General features: G+C 37.8%; 1 protein-coding gene across 2 annotated transcripts in view; it reads right to left on the bottom strand.

The window, feature by feature from the left end:
• Window positions 1-18,954, bottom strand: part of LOC307135124 (NLR family CARD domain-containing protein 3-like) — a 144,186-nt gene that overhangs the window by 15,714 nt on the left and 109,518 nt on the right. The window contains exon 9 of one of the 2 annotated variants that reach the window (XM_079831320.1): window positions 14,570-14,612. The exons of the other annotated variant lie outside the window; for it this stretch is intronic. Within the exon in view, the coding sequence (XP_079687446.1) occupies window positions 14,611-14,612 (2 nt within the window). The 3' untranslated portion in view covers window positions 14,570-14,610. Of the gene's footprint in view, window positions 1-14,569; window positions 14,613-18,954 lie in introns of those variants that run through there. 2 annotated transcript variants of the gene reach the window in all.

Raw genomic sequence — 18,954 nt, 5'->3', positions numbered from 1 at the left:
TCTCACTCTATTTTTCCCTCTTTTTGAAAGTTGTGAAATAACTATTGTTGCGTTTTTCTTTTGCTATTTGAGCAAATGGGGACACAAACAAATATTTTTAATGTATTCTCTCATTCACAGCTATAAAGTTAACCCGACTATGACGACTTCCTAAATACATTGCAGATATGCTGATAGAATACAAACCGGACCCACTTTATACTATGTACTAACATTTTAATTAATCATTTGATACAATGCACTTATTGTGTACATACAAGTTTTTACATTGTACTTACATTTTTAAAAATACCTGCATGTAATTACATCTGTAATTAATTTTTGTAGTTACATTTGTAATTACACTGCTGACCCTTCCCTTACACCTAACCCTACCCTTAAACTGACCCATATCACCACACCTGTCCCTAACTTTACCCGTATCCCACCTCAATATCAGCAACGGTGTTTTGCAATACAATTTAAACACAGTAAGTACATTGTACTTATTTTTTGATGTAAGTACATAGTACTTAAGGCCACCTAATATAAAGTGGGGCCTACAAACCTAACAGATCTCTCAGATCATCAGGATCAAGTCAGTTAGAAATACCAAGGGTTCACTCAAAGCAAGGAGAGTCTGCTTTTAGCTATTATGCCAGCCGTAGCTGGAACCAGCTTCCTGAACAGATCAGATGTGCTCCAACAGTAGCCACTTTCAAATCCAGACTCAAAACACATCTGTTTAGCTGTGCATTTACTGAATGAGCACTGTGCCACTGCACGTCCGACTGATTGCACCTTATCTTATCTATGCATCATCTTTTTATTCTTTCATTAACTGTTTTAGTTTGTTCATTGTTCATCATTTTATTCTTTTTAGTTCTCTTTACAACTGTATATTCCTATTTCTTATGCATCTGTCACCATTTTATTTTTATTTTTTAAACTCTCGTTACAACTGTTTTAATTATCCTTGTTTTTATTTTTAATTCTTACACATGGTATTATTATTTCTTATGTAAAGCACTTTGAATTACCATTGTGTATGAAATGTGCTATACCAGGGGTTTTCAAATTGGGTGAATGTGAGCCTCCCCTTAGAGTAGGTAAGGACAGCCGAGCCCCCCCTTCCCCAAAATCCTGTCCGCCTGCTCTAACCCACACACGCCTCGGCAGTAAATGCCATCTTCTGTGTGTTCCTGGCAATGATGAGTTTCAATAACAACTAATAAAATGTAAATATTTAGGGGCCAAGCACCGAAGGTGCGAAGGCACCTATTGAAACCGTTCCCGTTCCTATTATTATTATTATTAGGGGCCAAGCACCGAAGGTGCGAAGGCACCTATTGAAACCGTTCCCGTTCTTATTATTATTAGGGGCCAAGCACCGAAGGTGCGAAGGCACCTATTGAAACCGTTCCCGTTCTTATTATTATTATTCATCTTCTTCTTCTTCTTCCGCCATAGAAGTCCATGGCAGCCCATAGAACCGTATGGTAAAAAGTTGTGAAATTTGGCACACTCATAGAGGACAGTCTGAAAAGTCACCATAGCAAATTTGGAGTCTCTAACTCAATCCCTCTAGCGCCACCATCAGTCCAAAATTTGACTCATGTTTATGCTAATAACTTTTGAACCATAAGGGATAGAAACAAAATTCCTTTTTCCTCTGATTGCTTGGCTCAAGACAATTCGATTGCACCCTATGAAGTCATTTTCCATCATAAAAATTTTCCCGCCATTTTTAATTTTCCGAAAAACCTACTTTTACAAACTCGTCCTAGACGGTTCATCCGATTTGCACGAAAATTGAACCAGATCATCTTCAGACCATGCTGACAAAAAATCTTGCAAATCAAGTTGATTCGTCAAATCATTTGCGATAAACGCGCAAACAAATTTTACGTAGCGGTTGCAAAAACACACTTAAGCCAATATCTCCGCAACGCTTTATTATATTCAAACCAAACTTGGTACAAGTCATCACAAGCATGACTTGAGGCAACATGCAGCGTTTCGGCGCAGCGCCACCTACTGGTCCAGAGATACGAAAAATGGCTATTTTTGCTTATAACTTCTGAACTGTTTGTCCAAAAATCATAAAAGTTGTCTCGTTAGATTCAGGACGGCATGCCGAGTCGTCTGATATCCAATTTTACCATATCGGCCATTTTGACTGTCGGCCATTTTGAATTATGTGCTAAAATGCTGTATTTAATGAACGCATTAACGGATTGTTACGAAACTCGGTATGGGTCATCAGCACGATGCTTTGAAGTAGCCTGACAAGTTTCAAAACAGCGCCACCTAGTGGATAATTTTTTTTTCAAACGCTTATAACTTTGGGTGGGGTTGACTTATTTTCATGGGACTAACTTATTTTGTCTCCTGAATCCTTGCCGAGTCCAACGATACCAGACTTGCCAGGTTTCGGCGTATGGTTTTTGCAGCGCGGTAATTTAGCGCATAAAAAACTTTAGCTGATATCGTCGAAACCGCTAGTCCGATCGAGACGAAACCAGCGCCTGAAAATCGGAAACATAGGTCGATAGCTATAAATGTAAGCTCAAATGTCAAAATATTGATAGTAAGGGGTAGTAAAATCCAATCAAAGTCAAGTGTCAGTCATTTTTTACATGTTTTTTCATATAAATGTCTATAACTCCAAAACGAAATGAGATATTTTCACCAAAATTGACACACACATGTATGGGCTCACTCCGATGACACATAAAAAAAATTGTAGGATTGTGCTTCTTGGTGGCGCTATAATAGAACAAAACATGACATTGGCACTATACAACTCAATGTTTTAATGTGGTGTTTTAACGGTTTTGCTTCAAATGTCTTTACTCATTTTTTCAGTTGGTCTGCTGCTATCTTCCTTGTTTGCTTCTGTTGCGCTTGGCCCCGTTAATGGCTGCTTGCAGCTATATTTATTCATCTTCTTCTTCTTCTTCTTCTTCTTCTTCTTCCGCCACGAAGTCTATGGCAGCCCATAGAACCGTATGGTAAAAAGTTGTGAAATTTGGCACACTAATAGAGGACAGTCTGAAATATCACCGTAGCAAATTTGGAGTCTCAAACTCAATCCCTCTAGCGCCACCATCAGTCCAAAATTTGACTCATGTTTATGCTAATAACTTTTGAACCATAAGGGCTAGAAACAAAATTATTTTTTCCTCTGATTCCTTGGCTCAAGACGATTCGATTGCACCCTATGACGTTATTTTCCGTCATAAAAATTTTCCCGCCATTTTGAATTTTCCGAAAAACCTACTTTTACGAACTCGTCCTAGACGGTTCATCCGATTTGCACGAAAATTGAACCAGATCATCTTCAGACCATGCTGACAAAAAATCTTGCAAATCAAGTTGATTCGTCAAATCCTTTGCGATAAACGTGCAAACAAATTTTACGTAGCGGTTGCAAAAACACACTTAAGGCAATATCTCCACAACACTTTATCGTATTCAAACCAAACTTGGTACATGTCATCACAAGCAGGACTTGAGGCAACATACAGCGTTTCGGCGCAGCGCCACCTACTGGTCCGGAGATACGAAAAATTGCTATTTTTGCTTATAACTTCTGAACTGTTTGTCCAAAAATCATAAAAGTGGTCTCGTTACATTCAGGACGGCATGCCGAGTCGTCTGATATTCAATTTTACGATATCGGCCATTTTGGCTGTCGGCCATTTTGAATTTTGTCAAAAAATGCTATATTTTACAAATGCATTAGTATATTGTTACTAAACTCGGTATGTTACTTCCATGCTATGCCCTGAAGGTACTCAAAAAGTTTTAGGACAGTGCCACCTTGTGGTCAAAAGATATAACAAACTTGACAAAAATGCTAATAACTTTTGATTAAATTAGCCTAGTATATTGAAACGGGTCATAATAGAGTCATTGGCTCATGCCGATTCAATTGCAACCTATGATGTCATTTTCGGTCATGATAATTTCCCCGCCATTTTTAATTTTCCAAAAAACCTACTTTTGCGAACTCGTCCTAGACGGTTTGTCCGATTTGCACAGAAATTGAACCATATCATCTTCAGACCATGCTGACAAAAAATCTTGCAAATCAAGTTGATTTGTCTAATCGTTTTCGATAAACGCGCACACAAATTTTGCGTAGCGGTTGCAAAAACACTCATAAGCCTGTATCTCCACAACGCTTTATCGTATTCAAACCAATCTTGGTATATGTCATCACAAGCATGACCTGAAGCAACATGCAGCGTTTCGGCGCAGCGCCACCTACTGGTCCGGAGATACAAAAAATGGCTATTTTTGCTTATAACTTTTGAACTGTTTGTCCAAAAATCATGTCTTCCGCGCCATGCTTTGAAGGTACTCAAAACGTTTTGGGGCAGTGCCACCTTGTGGTCAGAGGTTATAACAAAATTTACAAACATGCTAATAACTTTTGATTATATTAGCCTAGTTTAATGAAACTGGTCATAATACAGTCATTGGCTCATGCCGAGAACAGAGATACTAATTTTTCCATATTTGGTCAAACATCCTGTCCTCAATGTTCTTATTTGATCAAAACCTACTTTTTCAAACTCATCCTAGACCGTTTGTCCAATTTCCACCAAAATCGAATCGTATCATCTTCAGACTGTGTCAACAAAAAGTTAGGGATTTTGCATCAATAGATGAAACCGTTTTTGTAAACCGCAGCGACGAAGTTGAGCCATTATGCCAAAATTACTCTTGAGGCTGTATCTCTGCAATGCTTTGACATATTGGCATCAAACTTTGCATGTGTCATTGTTCCCTTATTCTGACCACACCACATACATTTCGTAACTGTGCCACCTATTGGTCAAAAGTGATAAACCATTAACTTATATTATCAGTGACTCTATATATGATATTTCAGCCATTTTGCCAAATCTTCTTAAACTGTATAATTGTTAATTGCTGCAGTTGGTCTGACACTCTCAGACTACAATGCATTTTCAGCCTTTTGCCTAAAATCATCTTAAAACGTGATTAATTTCTCATTGCTGCAGTTGATCTGACACTGCCAGCCATTTTGGCATGTCTTGTCTTCTTCTTTGCGCTTGGCCCCGGTATTGCTGCTTGCAGCTATATTTTCATATTGTATTTTATTTCCTTTTTTTTTTAAGAAGTGCATTCATAAATCTTTGCAACAGCAAATAACTTCCAACTTTATGCAGGCCTATTTGAGGCTACTTTTAAAAATCACAGAACATCAGTAGGCCTAACCATAAGTCAACAAAACATGCTTAACATGTGAATGTTACAAGTGTGAAATTTGTGTCTGGGTCTTAAAGGGATAGTTCACTTTAAAATGAAAATTCTGTCATCATATACTCACCCTCAATTTGTTTCAAGCCTGTATGAATTTCTTCTGCTGCACACAAAGCAAGATATTTTGAAGAATGTCAGTAACCAAACAGTTAACTGGTCCCATTGACTTCCATAGTAAGAAAAAATATATATACTATGGAGGTCAATGGGACCAGTTAACTGTTTGGTTACTGACATTCTTCAAAATATCTTGCTTTGTGTTTAGCAGAAGAAAGAAATTCATACCGGCTTGAAACAAATTGAGGGTGAGTATGTGATGACAGAATTTTCATTTTAAAGTGAACTATCTCTTTAAGCGCACATTTTAATGCACATCGTCTCGAACAAAATCAGCACAATGGACAGCTCTCTGATCAATGAACGACAACGCTTTTTGTTCATGGAGCGCATAACACATAACAGTCAACTGCATTGAAGGCATGTTATCAGATCAAAAAGATTTGCATTACAATTTTTTTTTCAGCCACATACAAGGTTTGTATGTGGCTAAAATTATTTAAAATCATACATTCAGATTTAAACAATAAACAAAATGCACCATTCACGTCATTTGCACGTGTCATTCACGTCATTTGAATTTAAATTTTGAACTTTGAATAGCCGCCCATATCAGTGGGAACAATGAGGACGCGCTTTTGACGCGCAGAGGTGTTCGATGCGGGGCTGCACTGCAATAAGCGAAATAAACGCAAGTCGTCCTCCACCTGCAGCCTTGATCTGTATTTATTTTTAATAGGTCAGTGCGGAAAACCCAACTCACACAAGTAAGTGGAGGTGAAGGGGATTAGGACTTGCATAGCCTCAGTGGAGATCTGAGGGAACTCGCTCTCCACAGACAACCAGAAACGCGTGATCGGCATTTCTGCCAGTCTCTGCTTCAAGTCCACTTTCGAGCTGAATAAAATAAAAATTTAAAATAAAAAAGTTTGATTTCGTGCATTGATTTGTATTAGTAGGCCTACACTAGTCTTTTCTGTCTGTGTCAGCTGCAAAAATTAAGTTGAAGATCGCCATCTCCGTATTGAACACGCCTAGCCTACAGAGAGAAATGCACATCATGGATTACATTGAGTAACGTTAGCTAGCCTATTTCTGTTCGTTTTGAATAGTTTCGTTCAAAGAAATGTAAAGCTTTCTTAAATATTTTTCATGTCTATGAGGCATAAACTGAGTTTCGATTAATTTATAATAAAAAATTAAAGATATATGAGATATGAATGTATGATGCGCTCCAGTTCACGCGTGCAATGCAATTGATCGCGGCTATATTTGCTTCTTATTTATTAAATCCAGGCAATTTGTTGAATAAACATTTATTAAAATTAAGATACAATTTATACAAAACGAAATTCACTTTAAACTAAAGAAAGTCTTTCTACAAAACGAAACTTAATGAAGTGGTCAATAATGTCTGACCCACTCCATGTCCCCGATGCATCCTATTTTACTCATGGTGTTCACTTTTCATAATCAACATATAGATGGAAAAAAATAACGTATATTTTAACATATGAAACTAAATGCGCTTATTTAATGGCTACAACACATAGGCTATTAGGCACATTCAAGTTAATTCTCCAATTCATTTTAAAATGATTGAAAAAATAAACATAGCCTACCCCTTAAAAAAATAATTGTATTGCAGTTTTTTCTAAGTTCAAGAAACACTCTTTCTGCGTAGAGTGTTTGTGTTGAAAACAGGTGCCATTCATAAAATCCTTCAGTTTTCGAGTAGGCCTATCTAGCACCTGTGAACACGTTGAGCCAGAAGGAGCCATTGCTTAATCTGTCAGCATTACTACTTGTCAGTAATCAGTCAACTCGTTTGTACCACGACGCAAGTATCCCGCGTAGCTTTTACCCAGTATACCGCGACGCGAGTATATGGTTTATTTTTATTTTTTCTTCACGTCGCGCCTCCCCTGTGGCTCTTTGGCGCCCCCCAGGGGAGGCGCGCCTCACCTATTGAAAACCGCTGTGCTATACAAATAAACTTGCCTTGCCTTCTGCTCTGAGAAACCCGGAAATGTGAAAAGGGTCTATGCTCTTTTCACATAATGAAATGTTCTCTGATCCCACCTGTTACATTTAATAATTAGGGTAATGACATTAACATTTGACTTCTACTCAGGCCAGCCAAACACCAGCACCACTGACAGATGAAGAGGAGATGGAGGGAGATATTAAAATCCAGCAGGAAAAAGAATAAAGTAGTTGTAGGAAATAAAGTTGACCATAAAAATTGTAAAGAAATGTATTTAACAGCTGTGGTGGTGTCACAGAGACGAACTCTGTGATTCCCTCATCTGACCATCGGAGGGAGCCCTCTCCCGAATACTGACTCACACTTACACTGACACACTACATTTCCCAGAAGCCTGTGCCTTGGACTGATCAATGTGCCAGCTGTCACCCATCACTGGGCTCTATAAGTACCCACTCACCCCTTAGTACATTGCAAAGTCTTGTTTTGCCGTGGTGAACGTTTCTGAGCGTTATCTCCTAATCTGACTGTCTGTTACTTATCTTGCTTACCATCCATTATCGACCCTTTGCTGCCTGCCTCTGACCCTTGCCTGTTACATTGATCTGTGAGTGATATCTGCCTGTTCTGACCTTCTGCCTGTCTACTCTTTACCATTCTGCCTGCCCCTGTTATACCTGTTTGCTCCTGTCTGACCCTGCCTGTACTACTATGATTGTCATTAATAAAAGCATGCAAATGGATCCCTGCCAGAGTGATGATTCGTTACAGGTGGTGGTTATGGCATATATCTCATACCATCTGGCATTCTTCCATTCCACACAATAATCCGTTTTCAGAAAGTGTGATGATGGGCATATGAGTATCATCAATGCGTCCAACCACTGGAAATCCTAAAGGAAACTCTAATTATTAGGTTACTTCTAGAGGTTTATCAAGTGAACGTCAGGATCCTGTATAAAAGGACATGCCATTTTTGTCCCTTTGACAGTGTCGTCATGATGAAAATATAAGTAATGAATGAATGTACCTCCACTGCAAAAAATGCTTTTCTTACTTTGTATTTTTGTCAAGTGGCAGATAATTTAACTTGTTTTAAGTAAACGTCGCTTACTTTCGATTTATATTTAATTTATAATTTTTTTGAGATACGACAAAAATACTCAGTAAGAAAAGCATTTGTGTAGTTTGAATGAATGAATAAAGTATTTAAACACCACTGGCGCTTTAAAAAGGGGGAGGAGACTGAAAGAAACTCTGGGTTTACCAAAGAAAACCTGCTCCCAACCAGGGGCCCGTTCTTCGTACCTCGCTAACTCAGTTAGCTGGATTTGATTGTTGACGATTTGGCATGATCTTGGATTATTTGGTTCTTCGACGCTCATCCTGGACTTGCTGTCATAGCAACAGGTCCGTAAGCTTAAACCTGCTCGCGAGCAGGCTTATTTCATGTAAACAGGATTAGATTGCATCTTGAGGTGATACTTAAAATCTGTCCCAGCCACTGCTACTTTATTACAAGAGTTTATTACTGAACCAGGGGCAATAATAATACTTTTAATAATAATAATATACAAATTTTAAATTGTATATGTATATGAGAATGTATATAATATTATAATGTTGTGTATAATAGACACAGTCACTTGGAGATGCAGAGAATTTGATCTTGACCCTTAAGAAACTTTAATACTGTCACGTTACTAATCTGCTTCAAATTGAATTAAAAATTAAATTACAACATTGAAATAAAAATTTAAAGGGTGTACAAGTACTGTATAAAATCGTGAATATAAATAATTGGTAATCATGTAAAAAAAAAAAAAAATTTATCATTGATCAATAACTTTTATGTTGGTTTGGTCGTTTAGCTGTTTCCTTATAAAGGTCCAGATATTCGTGGTTTTTTTTTTGTGTAATTTGCCAGGTGGCTTTTTTAATTATATGATGTCATTACGTTGCTGTCTTGACACCAGCGAATCACTGCATTGCTGATCATGGTTTCGAGTATCGATGCATCTGCCCTCTTCAAGGAAAACAAGAACGCGCAGTGATCTTGGATCATTTAATCCAGATATTTAAATCCAATCCGCAAATTCGTTTGAAGAACCAAATTAGCCAGACATCAGTTATCACGATGAAACGATCTGGGATCTGTCAAATCATCTCAGATGTATTAAGCGAGGTACGAAGAACGGACCCCAGGGGTGCGTTTCCCAAAAGCATCGTTAGCCAACTATGGTCGCAAGTTCCGTCGTTATCAACATAGTTCAACCAGTCAGTGTTTCCCGAAACCATCGTTCGAACGAACGTTCGCAAACAGCGTCGCAAACTTGTGTGGTTGCAACGACAGCTCTCGACCTGTGGTTAGAAGCATAGTTTCTTGTTTGCATGACATGTGGACTTAATAAATCCTTATCTTGAGCAAAATAAGCAAGCTGACATTCAGTACAACCTATATCTTTTATTTAGAATACATACAAATGTCATTAATGTCTTTTAGTTTGTCAAGAGATTTAAAGCACCGTTTTTGTGCGCATGTGCGGACGTGCTCTAGTACGTAAAAAAGACCCTATTTGAATCTGGAAATAAAGCAAAATAACTGAGAAAATTTTTAATTATTCCTCAGGTGCCATATCCATAATGTGTAGCAAAAAATCTAGCATGAATTCGATCTCAAAATAATTAATTAAAAGCATTTATTACTCCACCACCTGCGTGACATCATTAACCAACGTGGTTGAACGACATTTGCGACAATACGGTTTCGGGAAACAGTTGTGACTAGCTAGTTGATTTCTTCAACGATGCATCGAACTATGGTCGTTAAGCAGTGAGTTAAGTTGTTGTACGGGAAACGCACCCCAGGTTAGGTTCACAGAGTAAGTTACCGTGGTAACTGACTCTGATTATAAGTTACCTCTCTTTTAGAAACGCACTAGACTTGCCCTGCTTTCTCGGGTTTGACATACCTCCCATTCTGAAACAGAAAACTCAGAGTTTCCCTTATTTCAGGGTTAACATACTCAGAGTTTTCACTTAACCTCCTTTCTGAAACGGTCCCCTGTACAGGTCATAAAGTTTTGCTGGTGTTTGTGTGTGAGAGATGAATTCCTGTGAAGTGAAAGATGTCGTTGGCTAGTTTCAGCACCAGTTGTTTAAATAGTGCACCTGGGGCCTGTCCTTCTTTATTGACCACCAGAACGTCTCTCTCTGACATAGCCTAAGGCTGTACCATCAGTTTAGATTACGCAAATCTTGGGTTTTAGCTACCACGAAGTGGCTTGGCTTTTAGCTGTGTTCATCGTCATCGTCATAGTAACTTAAGCTCCACAGCTAACCTGCTCCGGAGCAGGTTATGTTCGGGATAAGAAATCTCAAACTGAATTTGAACCAATCAGCTGTGAGCAAAAAGTGACATCCCCCAGTTTCTCTTACTCCAAATTAAAGGTCACTGTATATATACTGTATATATATATATATATATATATATATATATATATATATATATATATATATATATATATATATATATATATACAGTATATATGCGATTTATAATTATATACTGTGTATATATATATATATATATATATATATATATATATACAGTATATATGCGATTTATAATTATATAAGTATAAATAGCCTATATAATTAATATACCCTTAATCCATTACACACAAGCAATTTTAGTTCATAAATGATTAAACATTTAGTTTAAATGAATATTAATATAGACAGATAATATGTAATAAACTGTACAATAAATAATGCTTTAAAAATGCGAACTTCAACTCCAGTCTTCAGTGTCACATGATCCTTCATTAATCATTCTCATATGTGGATCTGATGATCAACACACATTTATGATTATTATCAGTGTTAAAAACAGTTTTCTTTTTCTCAGGATTATTTAATAAATTGAAAGTTCAAAAGAACAGCATTTATCTGAAATATAAAGCGTTTGTAACATTATAAATGTCTATACTGTCACTTGATCAATTTAATGCATCCTTGCTGAAAACTTTTGAATGGTAGTTCAAAATAATGTCACAATATTTGATGAATGTTTTCATGTTATAATAAAACGTTGTGGAACTTCCTTACGGTGATATTTGATCTTGAATGTTCTCTTAATGTTGAGAGAAAATGTTCTTAGAACAACAAACGTTCTTATAAAATCCTTTTCTCATTATTATGATTAATAAATCACTAAAGTTCTGTGAGATATTAAAATAATATTCCCACAATAACAATTCCTGACCGTTTGCATGATGTCATGTGTGTTCATTTTGTGGAAATATTAAAATCATCCTCAAAACTCATTAGAAAGTAAATAATATATAAAAGGCTTAGGGTTGGGTTTATTAATGCTATTAAAAGAATATTACACATAAAAAACTAAAGTAAATATAAAAACACTTTTTTTTTGTCACTGTTCTCACAACACGTCCATTAGTCCCGCAGTGAAAAAACACATCTCAGAGCAAAGAGGACACTGACCACACGCAGACACACAACTCAGAGCAGGTCACTCTCAATATGACAAAACAAAGCCTCAAATTCTGTCAGTTTTATTCTGAAATTCACTCAATAAATGTGTTTTCCTCTGTTTTCTGTGGCGTGACAGATCGCTGTAGCGCCTCAGTTCAAGCGGCATCTCTTCCTCTTCACTACGAGTTACAGCAGCAAATAAACATGAATGAACATCAGAAGATACAGAACAACTGACTGACATCAATCCTGTGTCATGTGATCATTCATCAGTGCGTCAACCGCAGAAAGACGTCAAGCTTGAGAACAATATGTCACGCAACATTACATTTACCTCCGCAAAGCCATTCAATGACAATAAACTCGACAGTTAACTAGAAAAATAACTCTAGAGAGTTCACTATATTATATATTCATTATATCTCTACTCTTATTAAAGAGTTATGACTATAGTTATTATTATAAAACTGGAGGCTTCTCTGTATAGTTTAGAGCATTAGTTGAGATATTAAAATATTACAGGGCACCTAATATGCCCCTTTTTACAAGATGTCATATTGGTCTTGGGTGTCCCAAAATGTGTCTGTGAAGTTTCAGCACAAAATACCCCACAGATAATTTATTATAACGTGTTGAAAATGTCATTTTGAGGCCTGTCTATAAAAACCGCTGTTTGGTGTGTACCGCTTTAAATGTACATGAGCTGAATATCCCCGCCCTGTCTTTCGAAGAGGGCGTAGCATATACATCTCTCCTGTGCATGGCAGATTGCATACAGGTCTCACAGGGCAGGTCTATGCTAAAATGGCAGTGTCAGTCAAAAGTGATGTCACACAGCAGATAATCTGAGAACAGCTTGTTCTGAAACACTGCTTATGATTTTTGGGGATTAAAAAAAAAAAACTGGGTGGATTTTTATCGTTATAGGGTGGTTGTTTACACACACTGTCAACACACATTTATGTTCAAACATCATGTAAAAGTGGATGTTGCATAATAGGTGCCCTTTAACACACTTTATAACAATATTCATTAGTTATAAACATTAAAACGAGTCCTCATAAAATTTTAAAGCCACGATGTACAGAACATCAAACAAAGATATAGAAGAAAATGTATAAAAACATTTTGGATAAATAAAAATAAAAAAACAAATAAATAACTGCAGAAAGGCCTCACTGCAGATCTGCAAATTAAATCGGCCTGTGCTAGCACACTCTCAGTACAGCTCTTCAGTCGCATACATGCTTTACACTGCATGAAAAGTGGGATTTTTCGTCAGTATGTGGCACTGTAGATTGCCGTGGAACTTCAGGTTTACGACTGCACGGCAATTTGCAGGCAACACCGAAAACTGCCGTAAATTGTCGGAAATTGACGTGGGCCTTGCTTGGCAGTTGGTCCCCCATGACCCCCCCTCCCCTTAATTCTAGGGGAGGCTTTATCATGTAAATGAAGATGCTGTGAGCTTTCACAAATGCAAATCAGAGTAGCAGCAGAGGGAGTTTTATCTAGGTTCTGAATTTTTTTTAACTAAAACAAGTTTAAAGTTTAAGTTAAAATGTTAACTTAAATTTAAGTTAAATGTACTCGTTTTAGTTCACATTACTAAATTTTTAGGGCAACCAGTTTGCTCCAATTTTTTAAGTAGATTCAACTTGTCCAGGCTCACAGTGTAGATTAATTACTCTGTATGTCATTAGCAATAACCAATGTTATGTAAAAAAAAAAATACAGGACAGCAGTTCATGTCTTCAACCTTTAGAGAGGTTATGTGATGCAACAAGACAATGAACCAAAGCACACAAATAAATCAAGTAAAGCATACAGTTTACATACCAAAATTAATTTTTCCACCCTGCACTGTGAATGATTTCTAAATGGCTATTAATCATAAATGTGCAAAGTACACGTTTGTGTGTTAATAGTTAAGTCAGATTGTGTTTTTCTGTAATTGTCATTTAAATTGAGCTCACACCACATTTTATGAATTATCAATGCAGATTTTTAAGAGGTGGTTTCCTGGACAGGGTTTAAATTATGCCAAGAGTAGGCTTTAATCTAGTTAATTGTGAGTTAAAAACGTGTTGCCTGGAACAAAGATTAAGCACAGATTACTAACACCTGGACTATGAGTCCTGAACTAAAATAAACTGGATTCATTTACAGTTTTATCTAATTGCTTACACACAATTTCTGAAAATATGGCTCCATTTCTTGTAACTCTACACACAAAACACACAACATGCAAAATATCAGACATCGCATGCAAAAGCAACACTTTGTGCAAAACTATTTTAACTCTTCCAAAAATGTAGTTTTTGCATATATCTAACTACACACAAATATGCACAACTGAGGAATTTTACAGTTGAACTGAAATCAACTGAACTGAATCAACACTGAAGTCACTTGAGCTGAATATTGACACTATATTGGCTTGTTAGAGCCGGTTTACAGCAGAATTTATTTATTAAATTAAAACTTGTTACTGAAGCTGCTATGAAACAATATATTTTGTTGTATGCATATCCTTTCTTTCTCAAACCTTAGCTTTGATTTCTAAGTGATCAATTTATGTATAAGTGTTTTCACACATGATCATTGGCTGTATGGGTCCTCAGTAAATTAATGTGGCATTTAAATGGCAAAAGTTATTCTTGTCTCTATAACTTATGGCTTCCTAAAGACACGTTTATGGGTAAATAAAATATTAATAATATAAATAAAATGAATATCAAAACATATTTTAAATATAATGAAGTCATTTTATTATAGCACTCATCAGATGTTCCTGGAAACAAAACAGAGACAGAACAGTAAAAACAAACTATACAACAAACTAAACACCAAATTACAAAAACATTATTATGTGAAAGTGAATAAAGTTGTGTGTGTGTGTGTGTGTGTGTGTGTGTTTTCAGTTATAAATATGTGCTGTGTAAATTAGCCTATATATACTTTTAGAAATTATATATAGCCTAACTTTAAAAAACAAACAATAACACATATAGATAAATTATAATAATTGTATAATATTAAGCATTTACTTAATATACATTGTAACATTAAGCTACTTTACTCTAGCACAGTAGTCAGTTAAGCAATTAATTAATATCTTATATTAATATGTATGTAGCCAAGGCTACATCTAAAGGTAAGTCTACTTTAAAAAAAAAAATATTACACTTCGACATGTACAGAATGTGCGCATTAAGAAACACGTTCAAATGTGTCTTCTTAACATGTTAAAACTGTGTGTCGACTGTGCGTGTATGCCTGTTACACGACCAGAATGTGCGTGTCTACACATACAAAAGAAACACGTAAAAAATTGCTGCGTTGACGCGGACAAACAGTGCAAATGTCACGCGTTTCGTATAAAGAGATTTGGCCCCGGCCGCGTTCCATAGTAGAGCCCTAGTCCAATCACGTGTGATGTCATGGCAATGACGCGTAGAAGACGAGCTTTAAACTTTTTTTTTTTTTACATTTCCTATGTTTTTGCTGCTTTCCTTTTTCGTGATCAACAATGACAGGACGCCGTCTTCAACTCCTCTGCATGGACGCGACCAACTTTTTGGACTCATTTTCAGGAGGCTGTCTTCGTCTTCACAACTCTGAGGCAAACTGCAGGCGCTATGAACCACAGCATGGGTAATGTAACGCTACGATTTAAAGAATATGCTTTTATTCAGCTGTATAAGGAAATGGATGCGTTAATAGATCCGAGCTTAAAACTGCACATTTTGTTTACACAGACTATCCCCGCCTCATAACGAAGCCGTGACCTCTTATCTGCTTGGAGCGATTTCCGCGAGTCCAGATTTAACCGCTGATCACAACGAAATTGTGTGTAAGTTTAACTTCTAATGTTTTTCTCATTCCTTGTTTAATTTTACCGTGACTGTTTTTATTAATACCAGTCTCATGTAATTGTTTTCCAGCTGCCTGTAAGACGTATTATGAATCGACACGTCGGAGCTTCAGATGCAAACAACCTGAACTTACATCGCAGGCGGAAACTGCGAAGTTTAGCTCGGAGTCGATCAAGAAGAAAAAGGGTAAGATTTATTACATTAGATCCGTTTTTTGTCAATGTGAGTATTTGTCAGGTTGCTTATTGTCTTTATGGATTGTATTACAGTTGCTGGAAGCGAGAGTGTGCTGGCTGGCTGAGGATGAGGTGGACATTTGGAAGTGCGCGACCATTGAACTCATGTTTGACGAGGAAGACTGCATTGTTGACGGGGTTGTCTGGATGGATTGTGCGGCCACCGCCCTCTCGCAGCCTGGAGCTCGCCGAACTTTACATTACATTACGAGACATTACTGCTGCACTGTACATAGTTGTGTGTTTAACAATAAAGCTCTTTCTTTGAATGAACAGCTCTGTGTTTATAAATGAAGCTCTTTCTTTGAATGAACAGCTGTATGCTTATAAATGAAGCTCTTTCTTTGAATAAACGGCACGGTCCGTATCTTTTCCCATATACTCCTTGATGGTATGAATACTTCATAGCACAATAACATTAATATAAAACATAAATTATTACAACATAAATTATATATTTATAATTATTATTATTATTGGGGTTTACATTTATAATGAGCCAGGGGGACCAATAATGATTGGTTTGCAGTGATCTGCCAACCAATCACGAGGGATTTTTCTTGTTTAAAAGTAGTGGCCTCTGCCAATACTGAGTGAGTAAATTCAAGTCAGGCCGTTGACTCTCTTGTTTCGCTACTATTCAAATGCTAATTAGAGGTGTCGCACCTCCGCGCGGTCTCTCAGCGGGGGGCTCTCCACCTACGTCATGGTTTATTTATGACAATTTGTGGCACAGACGAACGCGACGTTCGCTGCCTCTAAATTGTCAAAAACTGCCGAAAATTAGAGAGATTTCCGGGAGTCTACAGGCGTTTACGGGGTCGAAAATCCCACTTTTCATGCAGTGTTAGTTTCACTATCTGTTCAATTTGACAACATATGACGTCTTAACAGAACGCGTGTTTGCTCTTAAAAACACAAGACGGGTATAATAGTATCAAACTGCAGGGCCGCAGCGCTGAGGAATGGAGAGGAAGGCTGGGTCTCGAGTGTTGAAGCTGCGAGACGTGGCTCAACGGTCAAAGATGATCATTTACCAGTAAAGACTGTGTGTGAAATGGGCTATTGAGCACCCCATACAGTCACAACGTCATGATCCTCGTTTCATAACACCTCTACGAAGATGTTAGGGGGAATGCTGCCGCTTAACTCTCATGATAACACCTTAGTCATCCTTATTTAATGGAGTTTGCAAGCTCTCGTAGTACTCTAAAAAGGGGGACCAGACCTTCCTACATGTTTGGATAGAGCCTTTAAGGGTATATCTGATCTTCTCAAGTTTTAGAAAATGCATTACATCTCTAATCCATCTTATGAAACTAGGGGGTGCTTGTTCCTTCCATGAGAGCAGGATGAGAAGCCTGGCAATCAAGGAAGTGAATGCTATAAGGGGACAGTTTTGGGGGTGAATTTCAGGGATAAAACCAAAGAGGGCACTTACAGGGTTGGGGGTAATGTTTTTTTAAGCATAATATTGTAGGCACCAAAAATGACCAGAACATGTGTATACAATCGGCTGGTTGGCCTTTACAGCGAGGGCATGAAGGATCGACATTCAGATAGATTTTCACCAGCCTTGTCTTAGTTAAGTGTACTCTTAAAACTATTTTGAGTTGTATCACGTTGGGCCTGGCACAAGGAGAGGAAGTATAAATTGAGTCAAGCACAGCCTTCCAATAATCATCTGTAAATTCCTTTCCGAGATCATTCTCCCATAGTCTCCTGATATCTTCAGAATCAGAATGAGCTTTATTGCTAAGTGTGCTTGCACACACAAGGAACTTTTCTTGGTGCTGAAGCTTCCAGTGCACATATACAAAACAAACACAACAAGGACATAGTAATACAAATTCTAAGAATAAAAATATGAAAAATAGTATAAAAAATATAAGGTCACAGTTACGTTTAGTCAGACTAAACATTTACAGATTATGAAAATATTTACAGTATTTGAGTAGTATGAATATATAAATATAAATAATCTCTTGAGTTTAGAAGATTGCACTAAACAGTCAGAGTATTGCACTTTAGGGAAGGGGGGTGTATTTAACTGTTCAAGAGGGAAATGGCCTGTGGGAAGAAACTGTTCCTGTGCCTAGATGTTCTAGTGGCCAGTGATCGGAGTCGCCATCCTGATGGTAACAGTTCAAACAGGCGGTGTCCAGGGTGAGCGGAGTCTGTGATGATTTCCCTGCTCTCTTCCTCACTCTGGAAGAGTACAGGTCCTGGAGGTTAGGCAGGGAAGCACCAATAATCCTCTCCGCAGTCCGGATTGTGCGTTGTAGTCTCTTGATGTCAGATTTGGTAGCTGAACCAAGCCAGACAGTGATGGAAGTGCATAAAACAGACTCAATGACAGCCAAGTAGAATTGAATCAGTAGCTCCTGTGGGAGGTTGAACTTCCTCAGCTGACGAAGGAAGTACAGTCTCTGCTGGGCCTTTTTCACAATGGAGTCAATGTGATTGTCCCACTTCATGTCCTGAGAGATGGTAGTGCCCAGGAACCTGAATGACTCCACTGCTTCCACAGTGCTGTTCATGATGGTGAGTGGGGGGAGAGCTGGGCTGTTCCTCCTGAAGTCCACTATCATCTCCACCGTTTTGAGCGTGTTGAGCTCAAGGTTGTTATAACTGCACCAGACAGCCAGCTGTTCAACCTCCAGTCTGTAAGCACCAGTGCTGGTAGTGAGAGTCCTGGATGTGAGTTGCCCCAGTCTCACTCGCTGTTGTCGGTCTGTCAGGAAGCTGGAGATCCACGGACAGATTGAGGATGGCATGGAGAGCTGGGTCAGTTTAGCTGAGAGAAGATCAGGCATGATGGTATTGAAGGCCACATAGGTACCTAAGTCCACAAATAAGATCCTTGCATAAGTCCCAGGTCTGTGGATATAATGCAGTCCCATGTTGACTGCATCATCCACAGACCGGTTTGCTCTGTAGGCAAATTGAAGAGGATCCAGCAAAGGGTCCAGTGATGTCCTTCAGGTGGGCCAGAACCAGTCTTTCAAACGACTTAATGACC

Source organism: Gobio gobio (assembly GCF_949357685.1).
Source record: "Gobio gobio genome assembly, chromosome: 12".
NCBI classification, from domain to species: domain Eukaryota; kingdom Metazoa; phylum Chordata; class Actinopteri; order Cypriniformes; family Gobionidae; genus Gobio; species Gobio gobio.
Note: the sequence above shows the minus strand (reverse complement) of the source record. Positions and strands in the feature narration are given on the sequence as shown.